Source organism: Poromitra crassiceps (genome assembly GCF_964638095.1).
Source record: "Poromitra crassiceps genome assembly, chromosome: 7".
In the NCBI taxonomy this organism is placed as follows: Eukaryota; Metazoa; Chordata; class Actinopteri; order Beryciformes; family Melamphaidae; genus Poromitra; species Poromitra crassiceps.
In genome coordinates, this window is record NC_139628.1 from 56,049,256 (window position 1) to 56,076,755 (window position 27,500).

The 27,500-nt window shown below is 46.7% G+C and overlaps 1 protein-coding gene across 1 annotated transcript in view; it reads right to left on the reverse strand.

Annotated features, from left to right (window-relative positions):
• poln (polymerase (DNA directed) nu) overlaps positions 1-27,500 on the reverse strand; it is a gene marked incomplete at both ends in the record, with an annotated part of 221,806 nt that overhangs the window by 14,980 nt on the left and 179,326 nt on the right. Inside the window, one exon of the mRNA XM_083640219.1 lies at positions 15,111-15,242. Within this exon, the coding sequence (XP_083496345.1) occupies positions 15,111-15,242 (132 nt within the window). The remainder of the gene's footprint in view (positions 1-15,110; positions 15,243-27,500) is intronic.

Consider the following 27,500-nt stretch of genomic DNA (forward strand, 5'->3'; position numbering starts at 1 on the left):
ACCTCCAATCTACTGGAATGCTGTGTCTGTGTTCACACTCAGCAGGTACGACCTCCAATCTACTGGAATGCTGTGTCTGTGTTCACACTCAGCAGGTACGACCTCCAATCTACTGGAATGCTGTGTCTGTGTTCACACTCAGCAGGTACGACCTCCAATCTACTGGAATGCTGTGTCTGTGTTCACACTCAGCAGGTACGACCTCCAATCTACTGGAATGCTGTGTCTGTGTTCACACTCAGCAGGTACGACCTCCAATCTACTGGAATGCTGTGTCTGTGTTCACACTCAGCAGGTACGACCTCCAATCTACTGGAATGCTGTGTCTGTGTTCACACTCAGCAGGTACGACCTCCAATCTACTGGAATGCTGTGTCTGTGTTCACACTCAGCAGGTACGACCTCCAATCTACTGGAATGCTGTGTCTGTGTTCACACTCAGCAGGTACGACCTCCAATCTACTGGAATGCTGTGTCTGTGTTCACACTCAGCAGGTACGACCTCCAATCTACTGGAATGCTGTGTCTGTGTTCACACTCAGCAGGTACGACCTCCAATCTACTGGAATGCTGTGTCTGTGTTCACACTCAGGTACGACCTCCAATCTACTGGAATGCTGTGTCTGTGTTCACACTCAGCAGGTACGACCTCCAATCTACTGGAATGCTGTGTCTGTGTTCACACTCAGGTACGACCTCCAATCTACTGGAATGCTGTGTCTGTGTTCACACTCAGGTACGACCTCCAATCTACTGGAATGCTGTGTCTGTGTTCACACTCAGCAGGTACGACCTCCAATCTACTGGAATGCTGTGTCTGTGTTCACACTCAGGTACGACCTCCAATCTACTGGAATGCTGTGTCTGTGTTCACACTCAGCAGGTACGACCTCCAATCTACTGGAATGCTGTGTCTGTGTTCACACTCAGCAGGTACGACCTCCAATCTACTGGAATGCTGTGTCTGTGTTCACACTCAGCAGGTACGACCTCCAATCTACTGGAATGCTGTGTCTGTGTTCACACTCAGGTACGACCTCCAATCTACTGGAATGCTGTGTCTGTGTTCACACTCAGGTACGACCTCCAATCTACTGGAATGCTGTGTCTGTGTTCACACTCAGCAGGTACGACCTCCAATCTACTGGAATGCTGTGTCTGTGTTCACACTCAGGTACGACCTCCAATCTACTGGAATGCTGTGTCTGTGTTCACACTCAGCAGGCTGGCTTTTCACACTGCACGCTGTTTTCATAGTCGCTAGTGCGGAGAATGTGCTCATATATACTTGACAGCAACAACATGAGATAATATTTGCGATGTCCGACTGGTTGGTTAGAATATCTTCTTCCCACTTCCTACATGTATCACTGGGAAATACATCTGTTCTTTATCTTATGTCAAAATATCCAGAATGACCGTTTGGATAAAGCTACTTTATCTTTCCCTAATCTCTCTAGACAATCGTCGGGATATATAGGACGGTATTCTTATCTGGCGATACGATTCGATACACCGGTTGGGTTTCATGATTCAATACAAACCACGATACGAAGCGATAAATATAAGTTCAGTGACAAAGTCTGACTGTGCAAATCATATTTGGATGGATCGCTGGTGAAATCGGTGTGCCCATGTGCCAAAATCTACGGCAGAGAGGATAAGGGACGCTGAAGCAACAGCTAAACTGAAAATCCCTTTTTTATTAATGACGAACCTCTGCCAGCTCTTTTCCCCCAAAGTGTTTGAAGTAGGACTGTCTTGTGTGGAGGTCTGCATGTCTGTTTGAAGTAGGACTATCTTGTGTGGAGATCTGCATGTATGTTTGAAGTAGGACTATCTTGTGTGGAGATCTGCATGTGTGTTTGAAGTAGGACTATCTTGTGTGGAGATCTGCATGTCTGTTTGAAGTAGGACTATCTTGTGTGAAGATCTGCATGTCTGTTTGAAGTAGGACTATCTTGTGTGGAGATCTGCATGTCTGTTTGAAGTAGGACTATCTTGTGTGGAGATCTGCATGTCTGTTTGAAGTAGGACTATCTTGTGTGGAGGTCTGCATGTCTGTTTGAAGTAGGACTATCTTGTGTGGAGGTCTGCATGTCTGTTTGAAGTAGGACTGTCTTGTGTGGAGATCTGCATGTCTGTTTGAAGTAGGACTATCTTGTGTGGAGATCTGCATGTCTGTTTGAAGTAGGACTATCTTGTGTGGAGGTCTGCATGTCTGTTTGAAGTAGGACTATCTTGTGTGGAGATCTGCATGTCTGTTTGAAGTAGGACTGTCTTGTGTGGAGATCTGCATGTCTGTTTGAAGTAGGACTGTCTTGTGTGGAGATCTGCATGTCTGTTTGAAGTAGGACTATCTTGTGTGGAGGTCTGCATGTCTGTTTGAAGTAGGACTATCTTGTGTGGAGATCTGCATGTCTGTTTGAAGTAGGACTGTCTTGTGTGGAGATCTGCATGTCTGTTTGAAGTAGGACTGTCTTGTGTGGAGATCTGCATGTATGTTTGAAGTAGGACTGTCTTGTGTGGAGATCTGCATGTCTGTTTGAAGTAGGACTGTCTTGTGTGGAGATCTGCATGTATGTTTGAAGTAGGACTATCTTGTGTGGATGTCTGCATGTATGTTTGAAGTAGGACTATCTTGTGTGGAGATCTGCATGTCTGTTTGAAGTAGGACTATCTTGTGTGGAGATCTGCATGTCTGTGTTGAAGTAGGACTATCTTGTGTGGAGGTCTGCATGTCTGTTTGAAGTAGGACTATCTTGTGTGGAGATCTGCATGTCTGTGTTGAAGTAGGACTATCTTGTGTGGAGGTCTGCATGTCTGTTTGAAGTAGGACTATCTTGTGTGGAGGTCTGCATGTATGTTTGAAGTAGGACTATCTTGTGTGGAGATCTGCATGTCTGTTTGAAGTAGGACTATCTTGTGTGGAGATCTGCATGTCTGTTTGAAGTAGAACTATCTTGTGTGGAGATATGCATGTCTGTGTTGAAGTAGGACTATCTTGTGTGGAGGTCTGCATGTCTGTTTGAAGTAGAACTATCTTGTGTGGAGGTCTGCATGTATGTTTGAAGTAGGACTATCTTGTGTGGAGATCTGCATGTCTGTTTGAAGTAGGACTATCTTGTGTGGAGATCTGCATGTCTGTTTGAAGTAGGACTATCTTGTGTGGAGATCTGCATGTCTGTTTGAAGTAGGACTGTCTTGTGTGGAGATCTGCATGTCTGTTTGAAGTAGGACTGTCTTGTGTGGAGATCTGCATGTATGTTTGAAGTAGGACTGTCTTGTGTGGAGATCTGCATGTCTGTTTGAAGTAGGACTGTCTTGTGTGGAGATCTGCATGTATGTTTGAAGTAGGACTATCTTGTGTGGATGTCTGCATGTATGTTTGAAGTAGGACTATCTTGTGTGGAGATCTGCATGTCTGTTTGAAGTAGGACTATCTTGTGTGGAGATCTGCATGTCTGTGTTGAAGTAGGACTATCTTGTGTGGAGGTCTGCATGTCTGTTTGAAGTAGGACTATCTTGTGTGGAGATCTGCATGTCTGTGTTGAAGTAGGACTATCTTGTGTGGAGGTCTGCATGTCTGTTTGAAGTAGGACTATCTTGTGTGGAGGTCTGCATGTATGTTTGAAGTAGGACTATCTTGTGTGGAGATCTGCATGTCTGTTTGAAGTAGGACTGTCTTGTGTGGAGATCTGCATGTCTGTTTGAAGTAGGACTGTCTTGTGTGGAGATCTGCATGTATGTTTGAAGTAGGACTATCTTGTGTGGATGTCTGCATGTATGTTTGAAGTAGGACTATCTTGTGTGGAGATCTGCATGTCTGTTTGAAGTAGGACTATCTTGTGTGGAGATCTGCATGTCTGTGTTGAAGTAGGACTATCTTGTGTGGAGGTCTGCATGTCTGTTTGAAGTAGGACTATCTTGTGTGGAGATCTGCATGTCTGTGTTGAAGTAGGACTATCTTGTGTGGAGGTCTGCATGTCTGTTTGAAGTAGGACTATCTTGTGTGGAGGTCTGCATGTATGTTTGAAGTAGGACTATCTTGTGTGGAGATCTGCATGTCTGTTTGAAGTAGGACTATCTTGTGTGGAGATCTGCATGTCTGTTTGAAGTAGAACTATCTTGTGTGGAGATATGCATGTCTGTGTTGAAGTAGGACTATCTTGTGTGGAGATCTGCATGTCTGTTTGAAGTAGGACTATCTTGTGTGGAGATCTGCATGTCTGTTTGAAGTAGAACTATCTTGTGTGGAGATATGCATGTCTGTTTGAAGTAGGACTGTCTTGTGTGGAGATCTGCATGTATGTTTGAAGTAGGACTATCTTGTGTGGAGATCTGCATGTATGTTTGAAGTAGGACTGTCTTGTGTGGAGATCTGCATGTCTGTTTGAAGTAGGACTATCTTGTGTGGAGATCTGCATGTCTGTTTGAAGTAGGACTATCTTGTGTGGAGATATGCATGTCTGTTTGAAGTAGGACTGTCTTGTGTGGAGATCTGCATGTATGTTTGAAGTAGGACTGTCTTGTGTGGAGATCTGCATGTCTGTTTGAAGTAGGACTATCTTGTGTGGAGATCTGCATGTCTGTTTGAAGTAGGACTATCTTGTGTGGAGATCTGCATGTCTGTTTGAAGTAGGACTATCTTGTGTGGAGATATGCATGTCTGTTTGAAGTAGGACTGTCTTGTGTGGAGATCTGCATGTCTGTTTGAAGTAGGACTGTCTTGTGTGGAGATCTGCATGTCTGTTTGAAGTAGGACTATCTTGTGTGGAGATCTGCATGTCTGTTTGAAGTAGGACTGTCTTGTGTGGAGATCTGCATGTCTGTTTGAAGTAGGACTATCTTGTGTGGAGATCTGCATGTATGTTTGAAGTAGGACTGTCTTGTGTGGAGATCTGCATGTCTGTTTGAAGTAGGACTGTCTTGTGTGGAGATCTGCATGTCTGTTTGAAGTAGGACTGTCTTGTGTGGAGATCTGCATGTATGTTTGAAGTAGGACTGTCTTGTGTGGAGATCTGCATGTCTGTTTGAAGTAGGACTGTCTTGTGTGGAGATCTGCATGTCTGTTTGAAGTAGGACTATCTTGTGTGGAGATCTGCATGTCTGTTTGAAGTAGGACTATCTTGTGTGGAGATCTGCATGTCTGTTTGAAGTAGGACTGTCTTGTGTGGAGATCTGCATGTCTGTTTGAAGTAGAACTATCTTGTGTGGAGATCTGCATGTCTGTTTGAAGTAGGACTATCTTGTGTGGAGATCTGCATGTCTGTTTGAAGTAGGACTATCTTGTGTGGAGATCTGCATGTATGTTTGAAGTAGGACTGTCTTGTGTGGAGATCTGCATGTCTGTTTGAAGTAGGACTATCTTGTGTGGAGATCTGCATGTCTGTTTGAAGTAGGACTATCTTGTGTGGAGGTCTGCATGTGTGTTTGAAGTAGGACTGTCTTGTGTGGAGATCTGCATGTCTGTTTGAAGTAGGACTATCTTGTGTGGAGATCTGCATGTATGTTTGAAGTAGGACTATCTTGTGTGGAGATCTGCATGTCTGTTTGAAGTAGGACTGTCTTGTGTGGAGATCTGCATGTCTGTGGGCATCATGGACGTGCTGCTTAGCACTGTTAGCACCCTTAGCACAGCAGGCTGTTTACTATGTACGCAGATCTATAGGCTTCCCTCCCTGTGTTCGCCCAGCGCCTTCAGATGACTTGGCCTATTTCCTTCATCTCTGTGATTCTCCCTGGTTGTTATTAAAAAAAATGTTTTAAACAAAATCTTCCTCCTCCTCCTCCTCTTCTCCTCCTCCTCCTCCTCCTCTCCTTCTCCTCCTCCTCCTTTCATCTCAGGCGGTCTTCAGAAGTGAAGGTACGGCAGCGTTCATCCCAGGAGCATTGAGGAAGTGTACAGCGTACATGGAAGTACAGGAGCACAGGCTAACTCTGAGCGTGATGATCCTATACTCTCCAGATGGGCAGAGGGGGGGGGTGGGACAGCAGGGGGAATTGGCCGAGTACAAGTGGAAAAAAACAATATCATAATCTAGGATCATATTCCTCAAAGTTGGGCTTTTAGGTTTGCAGAGTTTTTGTCAGATCTCAGTGTTTTTGTGGGTAGATGCAAATCACAACGCAGTCAGAAAAAAACATTTTGGACCTGTAGTCGTTTCTTTCTTCCTTCTCTGCCATTATCTCCACACCATCAGACTGAGCCGTTCCAGATAACGAGATACATTTACAACAACGCACACGGCAGCAGCTGAGCCAGCAAGCGTGCTTCAGCTTTAGCTTCAGCTTCAGCTTCAGCTCGGCTCAGCTGCTGCTGGCAGCTCTGAGCAGCAGCATCGTCGCTGCTGCTGTATCAAATACCAATCAACTATCAAGTGGACTCACTCGCCCCAGCAGGTATTAATCTCTGTTCCCTGAGTCACAGCACAGAGGCTAAAAACAGCCCGCGGCTCTGCTGTGATACGTCTCCTCCTCCCAGCACCACACATCACATCACATCACAGCCCAGGAGATACGTCTCCTCCTCCCAGCACCACACATCACATCACAGCCCAGGAGATACGTCTCCTCCACCCAGCACCACACATCACATCACAGCCCAGGAGATACGTCTCCTCCACCCAGCACCACACATCACATCACAGCCCAGGAGATACATCTCCTCCACCCAGCACCACACATCACATCACAGCCCAGGAGATACGTCTCCTCCTCCCAGCACCACACATCACATCACATCACAGCCCAGGAGATACGTCTCCTCCTCCCAGCACCACACATCACATCACAGCCCAGGAGATACGTCTCCTCCACCCAGCACCACACATCACATCACAGCCCAGGAGATACGTCTCCTCCACCCAGCACCACACATCACATCACAGCCCAGGAGATACATCTCCTCCACCCAGCACCACACATCACATCACAGCCCAGGAGATACGTCTCCTCCTCCCAGCACCACACATCACATCACATCACAGCCCAGGAGATACGTCTCCTCCACCCAGCACCACACATCACATCACATCACAGGAGATACGTCTCCTCCTCCCAGCACCACACATCACATCAAAGCCCAGGAGATACATCTCCTCCTCTCAGCACCACACATCACATCACAGCCCAGGAGATACGTCTCCTCCACCCAGCACCACACATCACATCACAGCCCAGGAGATATGTCTCCTCCACCCAGCACCACACATCACATCACATCACAGGAGATACATCTCCTCCTCCCAGCACCACACATCACATCACATCACAGGAGATACGTCTCCTCCTCTCAGCACCACACATCACATCACATCACAGCCCAGGAGATATGTCTCCTCCTCTCAGCACCACACATCACATCACAGCCCAGGAGATACGTCTCCTCCACCCAGCACCACACATCACATCACAGCCCAGGAGATATGTCTCCTCCTCCCAGCACCACACATCACATCACAGCCCAGGAGATACATCTCCTCCTCTCAGCACCACACATCACATCACAGCCCAGGAGATACATCTCCTCCTCTCAGCACCACACATCACATCAAAGCCCAGGAGATACATCTCCTCCTCCCAGCACCACACATCACATCACAGCCCAGGAGATACGTCTCCTCCTCTCAGCACCACACATCACATCACAGACCAGGAGATACGTCTCCTCCACCCAGCACCACACATCACATCACAGCCCAGGAGATATGTCTCCTCCTCCCAGCACCACACATCACATCAAAGCCCAGGAGATACGTCTCCTCCTCCCAGCACCACACATCACATCACAGCCCAGGAGATACATCTCCTCCTCTCAGCACCACACATCACATCACAGCCCAGGAGATACGTCTCCTCCTCCCAGCACCACACATCACATCACATCACAGGAGATACGTCTCCTCCTCTCAGCACCACACATCACATCACATCACAGCCCAGGAGATACGTCTCCTCCACCCAGCACCACACATCACATCACATCACAGCCCAGGAGATACGTCTCCTCCTCCCAGCACCACACATCACATCACATCACAGGAGATACGTCTCCTCCTCTCAGCACCACACATCACATCACATCACATCACAGGAGATACGTCTCCTCCTCTCAGCACCACACATCACATCACATCACAGCCCAGGAGATACATCTCCTCCTCCCAGCACCACACATCACATCACAGCCCAGGAGATACGTCTCCTCCTCCCAGCACCACACATCACATCACATCACAGGAGATACGTCTCCTCCTCTCAGCACCACACATCACATCACATCACATCACAGGAGATACGTCTCCTCCACCCAGCACCACACATCACATCACATCACAGCCCAGGAGATACATCTCCTCCTCTCAGCACCACACATCACATCACAGCCCAGGAGATACGTCTCCTCCTCCCAGCACCACACATCACATCACATCACAGCCCAGGAGATACATCTCCTCCTCTCAGCACCACACATCACATCACATCACAGACCAGGACTGGACTGATCAAACATCTCTGGTGGGGAATGAGGGGAGCAGAGAGAGAGAGAGAGAGAGAGAGAGAGACATAGTGAGCTTAATGGGATGAGAGAGCAACAGGCAGCGTAAGAGAGACAGAGAGGATTTTAGAGGAAAGAAACAGAAAGAACAATAGAGACAATATAGTGAGAGAAAGAGAGATGTAAAGATGGGAAAAGAGTAGGGATGCACAGATGTGAACATGTTGGTTGATACCGATGACCAATATTAACATTGCTGTTATGGCCGATAACTGATATTTACCGATACTGCTGATATGATCTGCATCAAAACACCTTTCTATGATAATCACATTTTGGACATACTGGGAAAACACATGTAAACACTGTGACAGCCCGCCCTGCAGCTCACCCGCTGCGCGGGCTCACTTGCTCTATTGGCATGCGCAGCGCACAATTGCTCAACTTTGCATCACTGATGACATCACAATTGCTCAAGTGACCATCACCGATGACATAATCGAGTGCTCGAGTGACACCACTGATATGTCATAGACATTGTGACATCATCAGTGACATCATCAAAATCATCACAAATCTCACAATGTGGGCCCAAAAACACAGACAGACAGAAAGACAGACGCCACTTTGGCAATTTTATGGATGATGATATTGATGATGATGATAATGTCATTAATTATTTCCAAAACATTTGGAAAAGCCCATAAATCATAGATTTACTGTATTGTTACCTCTCAATATGAAGATTTTGGCCGATGCCGATAACCGATATTAACGTTACTGTTATTTTGCTTATCGGACCGATATTGATAATGAATGACTAACATCGGCCGATACCGATATGATCGCCATCTCTAGCGAGAAAGAGAAACTGAAAGAGAAGAGACTGAAAAAGAAGGAAAAAAGGAAGTGGCCAAAGAGGGAAGAGGCCAAGAGAGAGAGAGACAGAGAGAGAGAGAGAGAGAGACAGAGAGAGAGAGAGAGAGAGAGAGAGAGACAGAGAGAGAGAGAGAGAGAGACAGAGAGAGAGAGAGACAGAGAGAGAGAGAGAGAGAGATAGAGTGTAGAGACGGGGGAGGGGCAGATAAATCCTGGTGCTATCTCTGATAGGAGCATCGCCATGGTGATGATGGAGCTGAATTAAAGCCAACTGCTTGGCGCAGCATCAGTCTGGCCCGGAAAGCGGGCGAGCTCAGGGCGAGAGAGAGCGGGCGAGCTCAGGGCGAGAGAGAGCCAGGGCGAGAGAGAGCGGGCGAGCTCAGGGCGAGAGAGAGCCAGGGCGAGAGAGAGCGGGCGAGCTCAGGGCGAGAGAGAGCGGGCGAGCTCAGGGCGAGAGAGAGCGGGGGAGCTCAGGGCGAGAGAGAGCGGGGGAGCTCAGGGCGAGAGAGAGCGGGCGAGCTCAGGGCGAGAGAGAGCGGGGGAGCTCAGGGCGAGAGAGAGCCAGGGCGAGAGAGAGCGGGCGAGCTCAGGGCGAGAGAGAGCGGGCGAGCTCAGGGCGAGAGAGAGCGGGCGAGCTCAGGGGTCAAAGTTCACGTGGTGATCTGTTCCGCGGCGTCTCGGAGGGATGAGTCCATTACAACGCTTCGATTAGGAGGCTGACACGGTGACGACGAGCGTGTGTGTGTGTGTGTGTGTGTGTGTGTGTGTGTGTGTGTGCGGTTGTGTGTGAGTGTGTGTGTGCTGGTTGGTGGGTGTGTGTGCGTGTGTGTGTGTGTGTGTGTGTGTGTGTGCGGGTGTGTGTGCGGGTGGGTGTGTGTGTGGGTGTGTGTGTGCAGTTGTGTGTGTGTGTGTGCAGTTGTGTGTGAGTGTGTGTGTGCTGGTGGGTGGGTGTGTGTGCATGTGTGTGTGTGTGTGGGGGTGGGTGTGTGTGTCGTCGGGGATGGGCTGCTGTGGGTGATGGATTGTGTGTGTGTGCGTGACGACAGGTCAAAGGTGGGGCACGGTGGCTCAGTGGTAGAGCTGTCGCCTCGCAGTCAGAAGGTCCTGAGTTCGATTCTCGCCTGGGACACTGCGGGCGCTGTGGTTGTGTTCCCCCCATATCTTCAGTGCCTACTGCCCAGGTGGGGTATCTCGTCGTAAGGGCCCCTCTCTCTGTGTGGAGTTTGCATGTTCTCCCCGTGCTCCCCCCAGGGGGGTTCCTCCGTATATAACCCCCCCCCCATTAAAAACATGCAGAAGATCAGATCGTCATCGTCATCCGACCAGTGACGACAACATCCGAAGTCGGTCCCCGGGCGCTGTACGAGAAAGCGACCACTGCTCCTGGCCTGCCCCCCGGAGGAAAGGACAAAGCCAGGATGGGTTAAATGCAGAGGACAAATTTCACCGGCCACCGTCAGCATGTGTGTGTTTGTGGCCCGCCGTGCATGTGTTGATGTGTAATCGTGTGACAATAAAAGACGGGCTTGTCCGTCTAAAATCGTGTTTGTTTTTTTAAGGTTGTGATGAAGGTGTTTGCCAGGGAGGCTGGTGCAACGAAACATCTCCTGCCTTCACCTAATTCTCATTGTCTACCACAACATTGTTGCCAGACACTATAATGACACTTTGAGTCTCCCAGCGGCAAAACAAGCAGTTTTATTAGCGAACGTGTATTGACGATGCGGTGCAGGATTGCCCTGTGTATTACAATGTGTGTAGTTGTTTGAGCTATCTCGGTGAGTACTCGACCAATTTGAAAAAAATATGTCACGATGAGTCCCTTAGACACATACAGTGTGATGAGTCCCTTAGACACATACAGTGTGATGAGTCCCTTAGACACATACAGTGTGATGAGTCCCTTAGACACATACAGTGTGATGAGTCCCTTAGACACATACAGTGTGATGAGTCCCTTAGACACATACAGTGTGATGAGTCCCTTAGACACATACAGTGTGATGAGTCCCTTAGACACATACAGTGTGATGAGTCCCTTAGACACATACAGTGTGATGAGTCCCTTAGACACATACAGTGTGATGAGTCCCTTAGACACATACAGTGTGATGAGTCCCTTAGACACATACAGTGTGATGAGTCCCTTAGACACATACAGTGTGATGAGTCCCTTAGACACATACAGTGTGATGAGTCCCTTAGACACATACAGTGTGGAAAATAGATGAGTCCCTTAGACACATACAGTGTGATGAGTCCCTTAGACACATACAGTGTGATGAGTCCCTTAGACACATACAGTGTGATGAGTCCCTTAGACACATACAGTGTGGAAAATAGATGTTAGGTGCATAGAGTTTATTCACCTTATTCACCACGCCCACTTTTTCTCTCTTCCGCGTTCAACGCAAACGTATTTGTTCTTCCGGTTCAGCGCTAGTTGCCTTCTGTGGCTAATATTAGCCACTAGTTAGTTATGTTATATGGCAGTAAAATGCCACTGAATGACCAAATTGAAACTTTTAACCATTTCGAGTAACACTGTTTCCATACGGATCACCAGCGTTAGTTTGTTGTTTATAACGTGGCTATATTCATAACGTTTCTATCTCGGATGCGTTATTTCGAATCGCACATAGGTTACGCCAAACCACACATAGGTTACGCACATAGGTTACGCCTCGAATCGCACGCAACCTATGTGGGTTTCAGGACGCAACTGCCTCGACTCCACTAACGTCATCTTTAGAGCACAATATTCCTGGAATGCAAGTTTAACTAAACAGTTACATGTCCTCTGCATTCTACATAAAATTAAGATATTACGGGTTGTTTTATTTTGTATGTTACATACGTATTGGCCAAGATATGTTAGTTTATGGGGGAGTAATTTTGCCACTTTAGGAGGGGAGTGTGCGCGGCCATTTTGCCTGCGGGGTTTTTGGCAAGTCAAAACGGAAATACTATTACGAAATGACGTAATGCGGAAGCGTCCATGTGTGGGCAAAGAATAAGGTGAATAGCGGGACCCTCTCTCAACATCTAAGCAGCACACAGAGATACTTTGCTAAAAAAATGATATACGCCCAAGTGTTTACCTTGCGGTTAGGAAAAATACTGCTTAGACTTGAAACCAATTACAGAAATGAACGGGGCCAGTGCCATTAGAGAGAGAAATATACATCGGTAAAAACGTTGCCTTCAGACTGACAAGATCTATTGGCCCTTTTTGCTAGTTTGATTAGCATGTGATTGGTTCATAGTCATATAATTGCTCAATTGTCCTAAGCATTTGTATTGAGACTGGAGGAACGCTGTGTATGGGTCAGGAGACACATGGGAGAAGGTTGTGGAGACACATTGGAGAAGGTTGTGGAGACAGAAGGTTGTGGAGACACATGGGAGAAGGTTGTGGAGACAGAAGGTTGTGGAGACACATGGGAGAAGGTTGTGGAGACAGAAGGTTGTGGAGACACATGGGAGAAGGTTGTGGGACACATGGGAGAAGGTTGTGGAGACACATGGGAGAAGGTTGTGGAGACAGAAGGTTGTGGAGACACATGGGAGAAGGTTGTGGAGACAGAAGGTTGTGGAGACACATGGGAGACGGTTGTGGAGACAGAAGGTTGTGGAGACACATGGGAGAAGGTTGTGGAGACAGAAGGTTGTGGAGACACATGGGAGAAGGTTGTGGAGACAGAAGGTTGTGGAGACAGAAGGTTGTGGAGACACATGGGAGAAGGTTGTGGAGACAGAAGGTTGTGGAGACACATGGGAGAAGGTTGTGGGACACATGGGAGAAGGTTGTGGAGACAGAAGGTTGTGGAGACACATGGGAGAAGGTTGTGGGACACATGGGAGAAGGTTGTGGAGACAGAAGGTTGTGGAGACACATGGGAGAAGGTTGTGGAGACACATGGGAGAAGGTTGTGGTGACACATGGGGGAAGGTTGTGGAGACAGAAGGTTGTGGAGACACATGGGAGAAGGTTGTGGGACACATGGGAGAAGGTTGTGGAGACAGAAGGTTGTGGAGACACATGGGAGAAGGTTGTGGAGACACATGGGAGAAGGTTGTGGTGACACATGGGGGAAGGTTGTGGAGACACATGGGAGAAGGTTGTGGAGACAGAAGGTTGTGGAGACACATGGGAGAAGGTTGTGGGACACATGGGAGAAGGTTGTGGAGACAGAAGGTTGTGGAGACACATGGGAGAAGGTTGTGGAGACACATGGGAGAAGGTTGTGGAGACACATGGGAGAAGGTTGTGGAGACAGAGAAATGGAAGTCTTAACTACAACATCATCTCCAGGCTCATCCATAGGTCCGTGGGCCACTGTTAGAAAAAGGATAAATAACGGACTTGACAGAGGTAGTAAATATTTATAGGAAGTCCCATCTTTTGAACTCGAAATTACCATGTTGGAAGTTGGAAGTTCTCCCTTTGGTGCGGACTGACCTTATCCTGCGCTGCGGCCTGTGTAACCAGGGTTAAAGTGCACGGTCTACAGTATCTTGTGTGTGTGTGTGTGTGTGTGTGTGTGTGTGTGTGTGCTCCAGTCTCAGGTGTGCTGTGTTAGCATTTCAGTCAGAATATAAATAGACTGTCCCGTTTCAACCATCACCTCCACCTCCCTCCACCTCCCTCCACCTCGTTCCCCTCAAGTATTGACCCGCGGCAGTTTGTCTCAATCCTGCCAATGCAAGCACATCTCCTCCTCCCTCACACACACACACACACACACACACACACACACACACACACACACGCACACACAAATCCAGAGTGTGTGTGTGTATACACAGTATTCTGTATGTGTGTGCCTAAGAAACACACACTATGTAGTAAGGTGTCATGTATGTCAAATATACATGCCCTAAACTACACACAGACAAAGCACAAATATATTTTTGTTACTTATGTGGGGATGTACTGAATTCTCACTCGTTTGTAAACTTGTAACACTGACCACAGTGTTCCCAACCTTAACATGAACCTTAATGTTGGGCTTAACCTAAGCACTAACCCTTACCTTTACTATAACTGTAACCATAACCGCTAATTGTATAAATAAGCATTATCCTATTGAACCTTGGAAAACAGTTGATCCAATTTTCTCTGTAGTCTATTGTTGTGGGAACATTTAGCCCCAAAAAGTCAAAGGTCAAATATTTCCCAGTGAATTTTGAATAGTATTTTTGCTCAAATGCCCAACCCTAGCCCAACCCTATTTTTGGTAGAAATGCCCAATCCCTAGTAGAGCGAGGGGAGATTGTCCAATAGTTAATCGATCGTGGACGGCGCCGTTCTCTTGGATGGATTAAAATTAAATCAAAAATGCCAAAATGGCGCGTCACATGTACTACTGTATGTGTGGATAAAGTGTGGGAAACATGGCCTGACTCACCCAAAGGCAACGTTCATTCAAAGTCATAATAGTGACACGCTAAATAAAGGAGCAAAATAGGGCCAAGCACACAAACTCTTTGGACAAATAGGTTAGTCGCATTGAAATAGCTACTACATTTAATATCTCATAAAATGGTGATCACGACTGTTTAATACTTTTTAAGGGCCTTCATTTTCACTAAACTGACTTATTAAATTTGTAAGACTTTTTAAGACCCTAACACACACACACACACACACACATGTACACACACATGCACACGCACACACACACACAGACTCTGACACACACACACACAGACACACACACACACTCACCGTGTTTGTGGCACTGCTGGATGGTGGTGTGGATGAAAGCCTGGACCTCTCTGTAGGTGTGGAGGAAGCTGTCCTGGAAGCGACTGGCCTGCTCAGCGCTCACCCCCAGGATCCCTGATAGACGCTCGCGCCCTGCAGGTGACCACATGTCAGCTCATCTTTAGTCATCCATTAGCTGTAATATATACTCTAATAATACTACTACTTTTCTTCCTTCTCTACTCTATTAGACAATTAGGCAGGGGACATTCACTGGAGGTTCTGCTCTCAAAATCAGCTCGGCAGGTTAAATAGAAAAAGTGACGATATCCATTAGGTGCAATGCATATCGTATGCACATTTTATGTGGTATCCTGACCTCCGCCAACCCACAGTTTATTTAATTGCCCCGGGAAGAATATAATAAAAAAGCAATTAGTTTCCATATAAAAATTAAGCATCGCGTTAGATTTTACTTGACAGATTCATGATTTGACAGTTCATGCAGGACGCGGAGCTCATAGGCTAACACCCCAGCTGTAATCAGCTGACAGCCCCTGATTGGATCAGCGTTGAATCATTCACCAATCACATCCATCCTCACAACAAGACGGTCCGTTCAAATATGGCTCCGTTCTACACTGCTCTTTGCTTCTCTAATGCTGCCACACACATCACTGCTGCTGCTGCCACAGCTCCGCCTCCTCCACCACCACCAGCCTCCAGTCCACCTTTCTACTTCAGCTCTGGTATAGACCTTATTCGCTAACCCCTGACAGCGCCATATTGTTGACATACCGTCCTGCAGCTGACAACTATAGTAACGGCCTTATTGTCGTTTCTGTTCCATTACTAAATAGCGATGGTGATGACAGCAATAAAAACCCCAGAGTAGTTGTTTGTATGCTGCCGTTAATGTCTGTAATAATAAACAAAAGAAAAAACGAGGTGAACAGACTTTGCTGTGAGGAGCTGTCAGAAAGTTTCACCTGTCTCTCCTAACTATCCACACATCTCCTGTGCTGCTGACGTATCCTCCGTCTCGCTCCCTTCACGTCTGTGGACGGTAGAGATAGAAACAAACCACGGGGACTTTATTGCTGTCATTACTACAGCCATGCCTAACGCAGGTCACCATCCGAACACAATTGGAACGATACAGGTAATGCTAACGGCAGCTAGCTTCCTATAAACGCTGCTCTTACATAGGCTGTCACTTAAAGGGGCTGCGCTATGTCAACAACATGGCGGCAGTGGGCGTGCCCGTAGGTGAGTGACGTCAATCGAATAAGATCTATACCCACGGGATGATTAGCTTAGCATGCGCTTGGCTAATCCAGGGAGCATCTTCTGTAAAGAGCAGAGCAATCAGTGCCAAACATAACTATTTCCATTTTGTTCCAAATACATGGTTAAATCTATGACGAGAGTGTTCCTGAATGAACTATCAATAATGAATGATGAATATTGGAGAGAGCCGTTTAAGACCGTGGACTTTGAAGAAAATAGCCTGTAGGTCGAATGTGAAGATATTGGCTATGTGTCTTGTCTTTTGTTTTGTATCTACGCTTTTATGTGTACGATTTTTTATTTGTTATTATCCGTTTATTGTATTTGATTACTTTTGTGGAACTGATGTCATGTTGCAGGTGAAGGGAGGAGAAGGGAGGCGAGTTGAGAGGGAGGACAGAGCTAAGTGGAGGACAGAGCGGAGTGGAGGACAGAGCTAAGTGGAGGACAGAGCGGAGTGGAGGACAGAGCTAAGTGGAGGACAGAGCGGAGTGGAGGACAGAGCGGAGTGGAGGACAGAGCGGAGTGGAGGACAGAGCTAAGTGGAGGACAGAGCAGAGTGGAGGACAGAGCTAAGTGGAGGACAGAGCAGAGTGGAGGACAGAGCGGAGTGGAGGACAGAGCTAAGTGGAGGACAGAGCTAAGTGGAGGACAGAGCTAAGTGGAGGACAGAGCGGAGTGGAGGACAGAGCTAAGTGGAGGACAGAGCTAAGTGGAGGACAGAGCGGAGTGGAGGACAGAGCTAAGTGGAGGACAGAGCTAAGTGGAGGACAGAGCGGAGTGGAGGACAGAGCGGAGTGGAGGACAGAGCTAAGTGGAGGACAGAGCTAAGTGGAGGACAGAGCTAAGTGGAGGACAGAGCGGAGTGGAGGACAGAGCGGAGTGGAGGACAGAGCTAAGTGGAGGACAGAGCAGAGTGGAGGACAGAGCGGAGTGGAGGACAGAGCTAAGTGGAGGACAGAGCAGAGTGGAGGACAGAGCTAAGTGGAGGACAGAGCTAAGTGGAGGACAGAGCTAAGTGGAGGACAGAGCGGAGTGGAGGACAGAGCTAAGTGGAGGACAGAGCTAAGTGGAGGACAGAGCTAAGTGGAGGACAGAGCTAAGTGGAGGACAGAGCTAAGTGGAGGACAGAGCGGAGTGGAGGACAGAGCTAAGTGGAGGACAGAGCTAAGTGGAGGACAGAGCGGAGTGGAGGACAGAGCTAAGTGGAGGACAGAGCGGAGTGGAGGACAGAGCTAAGTGGAGGACAGAGCGGAGTGGAGGACAGAGCTAAGTGGAGGACAGAGCTAAGTGGAGGACAGAGCTAAGCAGAGGACAGAGCGGAGTGGAGGACAGAGCGGAGTGGAGGACAGAGCGGAGTGGAGGACAGAGCTAAGTGGAGGACAGAGCTAAGTGGAGGACAGAGCTAAGTGGAGGACAGAGCGGAGTGGAGGACAGAGCTAAGTGGAGAGCTAAGTGGAGGACAGAGCTAAGTGGAGGACAGAGCAGAGTGGAGGACAGAGCTAAGTGGAGGACAGAGCTAAGTGGAGGACAGAGCGGAGTGGAGGACAGAGCTAAGTGGAGGACAGAGCGGAGTGGAGGACAGAGCGGAGTGGAGGACAGAGCTAAGTGGAGGACAGAGCTAAGTGGAGGACAGAGCGGAGTGGAGGACAGAGCGGAGTGGAGGACAGAGCGGAGTGGAGGACAGAGCTAAGTGGAGGACAGAGCGGAGTGGAGGACAGAGCGGAGTGGAGGACAGAGCGGAGTGGAGGACAGAGCTAAGTGGAGGACAGAGCTAAGTGGAGGACAGAGATAAGCGGAGGGCGAGAGAGAGAAGAGGAAGAGAGAAAAAGGTGAGTGACAATCAGGACCAGGGAGACCGCATGGCTTCTGTGAAGCGAAGGAGGCAGAGGTCCACTGTGTGTGTGTGTGTGTGCGCGCGCATGCGTGTGTGTGCGCACGCACGCGTGTGTGTGTGTGTGTGTGTGTGTGTGTGCGTGTGTTTGCCCAGGATGTGGTTATGTGTGTGTGTGTGTGTGCGTGTGTGTGTGTGTGTGCTTGCCCAAGATGTGGTTATGTGTGTGTGTGTGTGCGCTTTGTGTGTGCTTGCCCAAGATGTGGTTATGTGTGTGTGTGTGTGTGTTTGTGTGTGCTTGCCCAAGATGTGGTTATGTGTGTGTGTGTGTGTGTGTGTGCTTGCCCAAGATGTGGTTATGTGTGTGTGTGTGTGTGTGTTTGTGTGTGCTTGCCCAAGATGTGGTTATGTGTGTGTGTGTGTGTGTGTGTGTGTGTGTGCTTGCCCAAGATGTGGTTATGTGTGTGTGTGTGTGTGTGTTTGTGTGTGCTTGCCCAAGATGTGGTTATGTGTGTGTGTTAAAGTTATACATCAGCCTGTAGCTAGAAGAGAAGGCTAGGAGGTGAGGAAGCGGTCGATAGAGGAGTGTGCAGGGTGAGCTACTGGCTGCCACGGGTCCTGTGTGTGTGTGTGTGTGTGTGTGTGTGTGCGTGCGAGCGAGCGTGCGAGTGAGAGAGAGAGAGAGAGAGAGACACAGACAGAGAGAGAGAGAGAGAGCGCTGTGTTGATGCATGGTTGGTGATTAGCAATGTTGTGCCAGACAGCCACAGAGCCAGCAGGGGGGGTCACACAGCGCACACACACACACACACGCACGCACGCACACACGCACGCACACACACACACAGGAGGCACACATTCTTACAAAAACACATCCACAATTAAGCGGTAATATAAATACAGTATAAGACAGAGTGAGCCTTACAGGCGCTGTCATGGTGTGTTCACACCAAACGCGAAGCGAATCTTCGCCTGGCGTTCCCCGCTGGGAGTTTGAGCGCGGGATCATCATGTGTTTACTCGAGAGACGAGCTGGTTCCTCGTGGCCTGCATACCAGGCATGCCTCCTCGAGAGACGAGCTGGTTCCTCGTGGCCTGCATACCAGGCATGCCTCCTCGAGAGACGAGCTGGATCCTCGTGGCCTGCATACCAGGCATGCCTCCTCGAGAGACGAGCTGGTTCCTCGTGGCCTGCATACCAGGCATGCCTCCTCGAGAGACGAGCTGGTTCCTCGTGGCCTGCATACCAGGCATGCCTCCTCGAGAGACGAGCTGGTTCCTCGTGGCCTGCATACCAGGCATGCCTCCTCGAGAGACGAGCTGGATCCTCGTGGCCTGCATACCAGGCATGCCTCCTCGAGAGACGAGCTGGATCCTCGTGGCCTGTATACCAGGCATGCCTCGGCCTCACGTTGCCCCAGAAGGCCAAAGCGTCCATCGGTGATGATGAGGGCTACATGATGAGGGTGAAATGAGGATACATTCTGGGTGGGGAAAGTGAAAAAGCAGCGCTTGCCCCTCCCAGATTACCAGCACTGAGGTGCCCTTGAGCAAGGGCCTTAACCCCAACCTAGTGTCCTCTAGAGAGAGAGTGGTGTCAGCGGAGGACCAAAATGCGAGACTCATTAGCCAATGAACAGCCAGGAATGGGTCTCGCGCTACTTTTGCATGCTAACATAAAGCTGATAATGTACAATTTGATTCAAGGGGGGGGGGGGGGAACCCTTTCAGAGTACAACACAAACTGTCCATTTTGCTGCAACTCGACAGTGCTGCTTAATCCAGGACCTTACTTCCTGGAACTCTTGAGAGTAAAAAACTGCTCCATTGGAGTGAATGGAGACGTCAGGACTCTTCCATCTATACAGCTCTGCCCCAACCGCTCCAGTGGTGCAGCTGCTCAGTGGCCAGCAGATCAGACTGTGGTTGTACTGGGCAGTTTCCAGGTATGAATGTGTGATTGTGAACAGAGTGTTGCTCTCAGTGAGACTCCCCCTGTATAAATAAAGCTTAATAAATAAATAAATACATACATAAATATCTCCATCCTTCTACATTGCTTTCATCTCTGAGCTGGACATTCCACAGATTATGGGCGAGTATATCAGGCCAGCCACGCATTCTCTGGCAATGCCCAGACCCACTATTTTCTAGAACCGGCATACTGAAGTGATTATTGGGAAAAGCAGGGAAAACCCCTGGACCAAATCAAATGTGCTTCACGCATATCATATTCCATAAACCTGGGGCCTCAAATCCATCTAGGAGCCAAATTAATAAAGTGATTGAAAACAAAAGGTTCGAGGAGCGGACTTGACTCGGGGATACGGGGGCTTTTGTTTGTTTGACAAAAGCAGAGAGGATAAAGAGACACGGGGAGACTAGAGGGAGGAAAGAAAGAGAGAGAGAGAGCGGTCAGAGAGAGCGGTCAGAGAGAGCGGTCAGAGAGAGCGGTCAGAGAGAGCGGTCAGGGGACTGAAAAGAGATGAAACAGATAAATAAAAAAAGTAATAGTGGTAAAAATTATAAATAAAAATAACCGAAGAAGAAGAAAGAAAGACAGAGAGGCACGTAGACGGACAGATGATCATTTAAAGACGACAAAGGAATCAGAAACAGACAATTGTGTTTTTATAAGGCTGAGCTGCTGCTGACCCTGGAGGAACCTCCCATGAGAGTTTGAACTTTCATTCCCCTCCATCTCCAAGAACCCAATCATCCAACAGCTGCTGTTACTGCTCAGCTCATACTTTCACCAGCCGCTCTTTAACCCATTGATACCTGATGCAGCATTTGTGTGTGTATCCCTTTAAGACAGCGAACCGCGTCACGCGGTTCGCGGTCTTAAAGGGATACACACACAAATGAGAGAATATACACGCAAATGCTGCATCAGGTATCAATGGGTTAAACAAATAATCGTATTTTGGTTTCACTTTGGTCGGACGTTTACGAGCCTTGAGGTGAATTCTGCTTGAGCTGGGATTTCTGACATGAGAGAGAGGGAGAAGTTATTTTAAGTTATTTTCTACAAACATAATTTGAGTATAGAGTCAAATGTTTTTGTAGGTCAAAGATCATTTAGGCTTCCCACAAATTCCATCAGTATCCCCTCTTGAGAACCATTTGCTTAGTGTTGCCTTGCACACTACTCGGGGTCTGACATCCTCTATCTATACTATTCTAAACACCGACTTGCCAATTTATAATAGCAATGATAACAAAAGGAAATGGGAATCCGATCTTGAATGCACGTATGATGAAATTGACTGGCACGCCCTCCTTGAAATGTCTCAGGCTGTTTTAATCTCAACTAAACACAGACAGTTACAGTTTAATATATTTAACAGAACCTATTTTAAAATTGACCATAATTCCTCTGCCAACTGCCAACGATGTAGAACCTGTGATGGGGATTTACTCCATATGCTTTGGAATTGCTCTCATTTAGAAGATTTTTGGAAATTTATTGTTGAAACTTCAGATGTGTTAGAAACCCAGGTTCCTTATGACCCTAGGATCTGGATTTTGGGAGACACTCGATCTCTGGAGGTGAGCATCAATAAGAAATACTTCATATTACTTGCAGGCTGGCAAAAAGTGTATATTGCTAAATTGGAAATCTGAACTGTCTCCCTCTCAGAGACATTGGTTGAATGAATTAACATCATATAGTACTCCTGAGAAGATCCTGTACAGTGTGAGAAGGAAGCCGGCAACTTATAAAAAAATATGGGGCTCCTTTCTGGCCTCATTACCTTCATTACACCCTCTTGGATAGTTGACTGGTACTGGCTTCATAAGGTTCTAAGATCACCTTCATTATGTCCACTCCACATACCTAATTTGTTTATTGGTTTTGATTTGATTGAATATTACCTCCTGTAGTTGACTTTACTTTTATTTTATATTTGAAAGAGAGCGAAATGTCTACCATACCGGGAGGGGGGAGGGGGGATACCCTCAGTTTTCTTTGTTGTTGTTGTTTTTGTTTTTATCTGTCTGTTTTTTTTTTTCTGTTTGTATTGTTTTGTTGAAAATTGCCAATAAAAATATCTTAAAAAAAAAAAAAAAATCATTTAGGTGAACAAATCTGCTTTGTCCTCATGCAGCTACAGTATGCTATCATTGGTAATGCCTTCATATAGATATTCAATAAATTCTGTAAATTTTAGGCTACAATAAAAAAAACATTTGAAGTTGGTGATGAATAGGGTTAAACCATGGGGGTTAAACCTAAACCATGGGGGAGGGTTAAACCCTTGTTTGACTCGCTGTGTCTCAGTTCTCTTTGATTCTACACTTGGCTCGCTGTTCACAACTCTATCAACCCATATGATGGATTGCCCGTGAAGTTGAAAAGCAAGATGGCTGCTGTCCTCTGTTCTAACAGACTAACTGGCCGCTGTTCTAACAGACTGACTGACTGTCCTCTGTTCCAACAGACTGACTGTCCTCTGTTCTAACAGACTGACTGTCCCCTGTTCTAACAGACTGACTGACTGTCCTCTGTTCTAACAGACTGACTGACTGTCCTCTGTTCTAACAGACTGACTGTCCTCTGTTCTAACAGACTGACTGACTGTCCTCTGTTCCAACAGACTGACTGTCCTCTGTTCTAACAGACTGACTGTCCCCTGTTCTAACAGACTGACTGACTGTCCTCTGTTCTAACAGACTGACTGACCTCTGTTCTAACAGACTGACTGTCCTCTGTTCTAACAGACTGACTGTCCTCTGTTCTAACAGACTGACTGTCCTCTGTTCTAACAGACTGACTGACTGTCCTCTGTTCCAACAGACTGACTGTCCTCTGTTCTAACAGACTGACTGTCCCCTGTTCTAACAGACTGACTGACTGTCCTCTGTTCTAACAGACTGACTGACTGTCCTCTGTTCTAACAGACTGACTGACTATCCTCTGTTCTAACAGACCGACTGTCCTCTGTTCTAACAGACTGACTGTCCTCTGTTCTAACAGACTGACTGACTGTCCTCTGTTCTAACAGACTGACTGACTATCCTCTGTTCTAACAGACTGACTGTCCTCTGTTCTAACAGACTGACTGTCCTCTGTTCTAACAGACTGACTGACCTCTGTTCTAACAGACTGACTGACTGTCCTCTGTTCTAACAGACTGACTGTCCTCTGTTCTAACAGACTGACTGACTGTCCTCTGTTCTAACAGACTGACTGTCCTCTGTTCTAACAGACTGACTGACTGTCCTCTGTTCTAACAGACTGAGTGTCCTCTGTTCTAACAGACTGACTGACTGTCCTCTGTTCTAACAGACTGACTGTCCTCTGTTCTAACAGACTGACTGTCCTCTGTTCTAACAGACTGACTGACTGTCCTCTGTTCTAACAGACTGACTGACTGTCCTCTGTTCTAACAGACTGACTATCCTCTGTTCTAACAGACTGACTATCCTCTGTTCTAACAGACTGACTGTCCTCTGTTCTAACAGACTGACTGTCCTAACAGACTGACTGTCCTCTGTTCTAACAGACTGACTGTCCTCTGTTCTAACAGACTGACTGTCCTCTGTTCTAACAGACTGACTATCCTCTGTTCTAACAGACTGACTGTCCTTTGTTCTAACAGACTGACTATCCTCTGTTCTAACGACTGACTGTCCTCTGTTCTAACAGACTGACTGTCCTCTGTTCTAACAGACTGACTGTCCTCTGTTCTAACAGACTGACTATCCTCTGTTCTAACAGACTGACTGTCCTCTGTTCTAACAGATTGACTATCCTCTGTTCTAACAGACTGACTGTCCTCTGTTCTAACAGACTGACTATCCTCTGTTCTAACAGACTGACTGTCCTCTGTTCTAACAGACTGACTGTCCTCTGTTATAACAGACTGACTGACTGTCCTCTGTTCTAACAGACTGACTGACTGTCCTCTGTTCTAACAGACTGACTGACCTCTGTTCTAACAGACTGACTGACTGTCCTCTGTTCTAACAGACTGACTGTCCTCTGTTCTAACAGACTGACTGACTGTCCTCTGTTCTAACAGACTGACTGACCTCTGTTCTAACAGACTGACTGTCCTCTGTTCTAACAGACTGACTGACTGTCCTCTGTTCTAACAGACTGACTGACCTCTGTTCTAACAGACTGACTGTCCTCTGTTCTAACAGACTGACTGACTGTCCTCTGTTCTAACAGACTGACTGACTGTCCTCTGTTCTAACAGACTAATTGACTGACTGTCCTCTGTTCTAACAGACTGACTGACTGTCCTCTGTTCTAACAGACTGACTGACTGTCCTCTGTTCTAACAGACTGACTGACTGTCCTCGGTTCTAACGGACTGACTGACTGTCCTCTGTTCTAACAGACTGACTGACTGACCTCTGTTCTAACAGACTAACTGACTGTCCTCTGTTCTAACAGACTGACTGTCCTCTGTTCTAACATACTGACTGACTGACTGACTGACTGACTGTCCTCTGTTCTAACAGACTGACTGACTGTCCTCTGTTCTAACAGACTGACTGACTGACCTCTGTTCTAACAGACTGACTGTCCTCTGTTCTAACAGACTGACTGTCCTCTGTTCTAACAGACTGACTGACTGTCCTCTGTTCTAACAGACTGACTGACTGTCCTCTGTTCTAACATACTGACTGTCCTCTGTTCTAACAGACTGACTGTCCTCTGTTCTAACAGACTGACTGACTGTCCTCTGTTCTAACAGACTGACTGACTGTCCTCTGTTCTGACAGACTGATTGACTGTCCTCTGTTCTAACATACTGACTGACTGTCCTCTGTTCTAACAGACTAACTGACTGTCCTCTGTTCTAACAGACTGACTGACCTCTGTTCTAACATACTGACTGACTGTCCTCTGTTCTAACAGACTAACTGACTGTCCTCTGTTCTAACAGACTGACTGACTGTCCTCTGTTCTAACAGACTAACTGACTGTCCTCTGTTCTAACAGACTGACTGACTGTCCTCTGTTCTAACAGACTGACTGGCTGTCCTCTGTTCTAACAGACTGGCAGACTGTCCTCTGTTCTAACAGACTGACTGACTGTCCTCTGTTCTAACAGACTAACTGACTGTCCTCTGTTCTAACAGACTGACTGACTGTCCTCTGTTCTAACAGACTAACTGACTGTCCTCTGTTCTAACAGACTGAGTGTCCTCTGTTCTAACAGACTGACTGACCTCTGTTCTAACAGACTAACTGACTGTCCTCTGTTCTAACAGACTGAGTGTCCTCTGTTCTAACAGACTGACTGTCCTCTGTTCTAACAGACTGAGTGTCCTCTGTTCGAACAGACTGACTGTCCTCTGTTCTAACAGACTGACTGACCTCTGTTCTAACAGACTAACTGACTGTCCTCTGTTCTAACAGACTGAGTGTCCTCTGTTCTAACAGACTGACTGACCTCTGTTCTAACAGACTGACTGTCCTCTGTTCTAACAGACTGACTGTCCTCTGTTCTAACAGACTGACTGACTGTCCTCTGTTCTAACAGACTGAGTGTCCTCTGTTCTAACAGACTGACCTCTGTTCTAACAGACTGACTGTCCTCTGTTCCAACAGACTGACTGACCTCTGTTCTAACAGACTGAGTGTCCTCTGTTCTAACAGACTGACCTCTGTTCTAACAGACTGACTGTCCTCTGGTCCAACAGACTGACTGACCTCTGTTCTAACAGACTGACTGCACACACACACACACACACACACACACACACACACACATGGGTAGGAAATTAACCTTTTTTTTGCCCTTGTGAAATATGTTTCAGGGGCATTCTGGACTATTTCCAGGGCAATTTAATCAAATGTTGGGAAGTAGGCTACCTTAGTTCTTTTATGTTGATTGACATGCCAATATGATCCAAACATCATTATTTGATCTCTATAAGTTCATAAACAATCAAGAGTTAAACATCCCTCATTTCCTATCATCTCAACAACACTGTAATGTACTGTACTGTACTGTACTGTACTGTACTGTAATGTACTGTACTGTAGTGTACTGTAATGTACTGTACTGTAATGTACTGTACTGTAATGTACTGTAATGTACTGTACTGTAATGTACTGTACTGTACTGTAATGTACTGTAATGTAATGTACTGTACTGTACTGTAATGTACTGTACTGTAATGTACTGTACTGTAATGTACTGTACTGTAATGTACTGTACTGTAATGTACTGTACTGTGCTGTACTGTACTGCAATGTACTGTACTGTAATGTACTGTACTGTACTGTAATGTACTGTACTGTAATGTACTGTAATGTACTGTACTGCAATGTACTGTACTGTAATGTACTGTACTGTACTGTACTGTAATGTACTGTACTGTAATGTACTGTAATGTACTGTAATGTACTGTACTGTAATGTAATGTACTGTACTGTACTGTAATGTAATGTACAGTAATGTACTGTACTGTACTGTAATGTACTGTACTGTACTGTACTGTAATGTACTGTAATGTACTGTAATGTACTGTACTGTAATGTACTGTACTGTAATGTACTGTAATGTACTGTAATGTAATGTAATGTACTGTAATGTACTGTAATGTACTGTACTGTAATGTAATGTACTGTAATGTACTGTACTGTAATGTACTGTACTGTAATGTACTGTACTGTAATGTACTGTACTGTACTGTAATGTACTGTAATGTAATGTACTGTAATGTACTGTAATGTACTGTAATGTACTGTACTGTAATGTACTGTAATGTACTGTACTGTAATGTACTGTACTGTAATGTACTGTAATGTACTGTACTGTACTGTAATGTACTGTACTGTAATGTACTGTACTGTATTAATAATAATAATAATGATTGGATTTATATAGCGCCTTTCCAAGGCTCAAAGCGCTTCACAGAATCATTATTCGTTCACACCATTCGTACCGGTGGTTCAGAAGCGTGGCAGCCACACATTGGCGCTCAACGGCCCCTCCGACCACCATCATTCATGTCTACATTCATACCAATCATACCATTCATGTCTACATTCATATACCAATCATACCAATCATACGACAGTATTGTACTGTAATGTACTGTACCGTAATGCACTGTACTGTAATGTACTGTACTGTAATGTAATGTACTGTACTGTACTGTACTGTAATGTACTGTACTGTACTGTACTGTACTGTAGTGGGCAAAAAGCTTTTAAATCACATGCCCCATGGCAGGGGTTTTCAAACACTGGGACTCCCCTCAGACAAAGCTCTCTCCCCCCACACACATAATCATAATTGTGTTATTTGATCCCA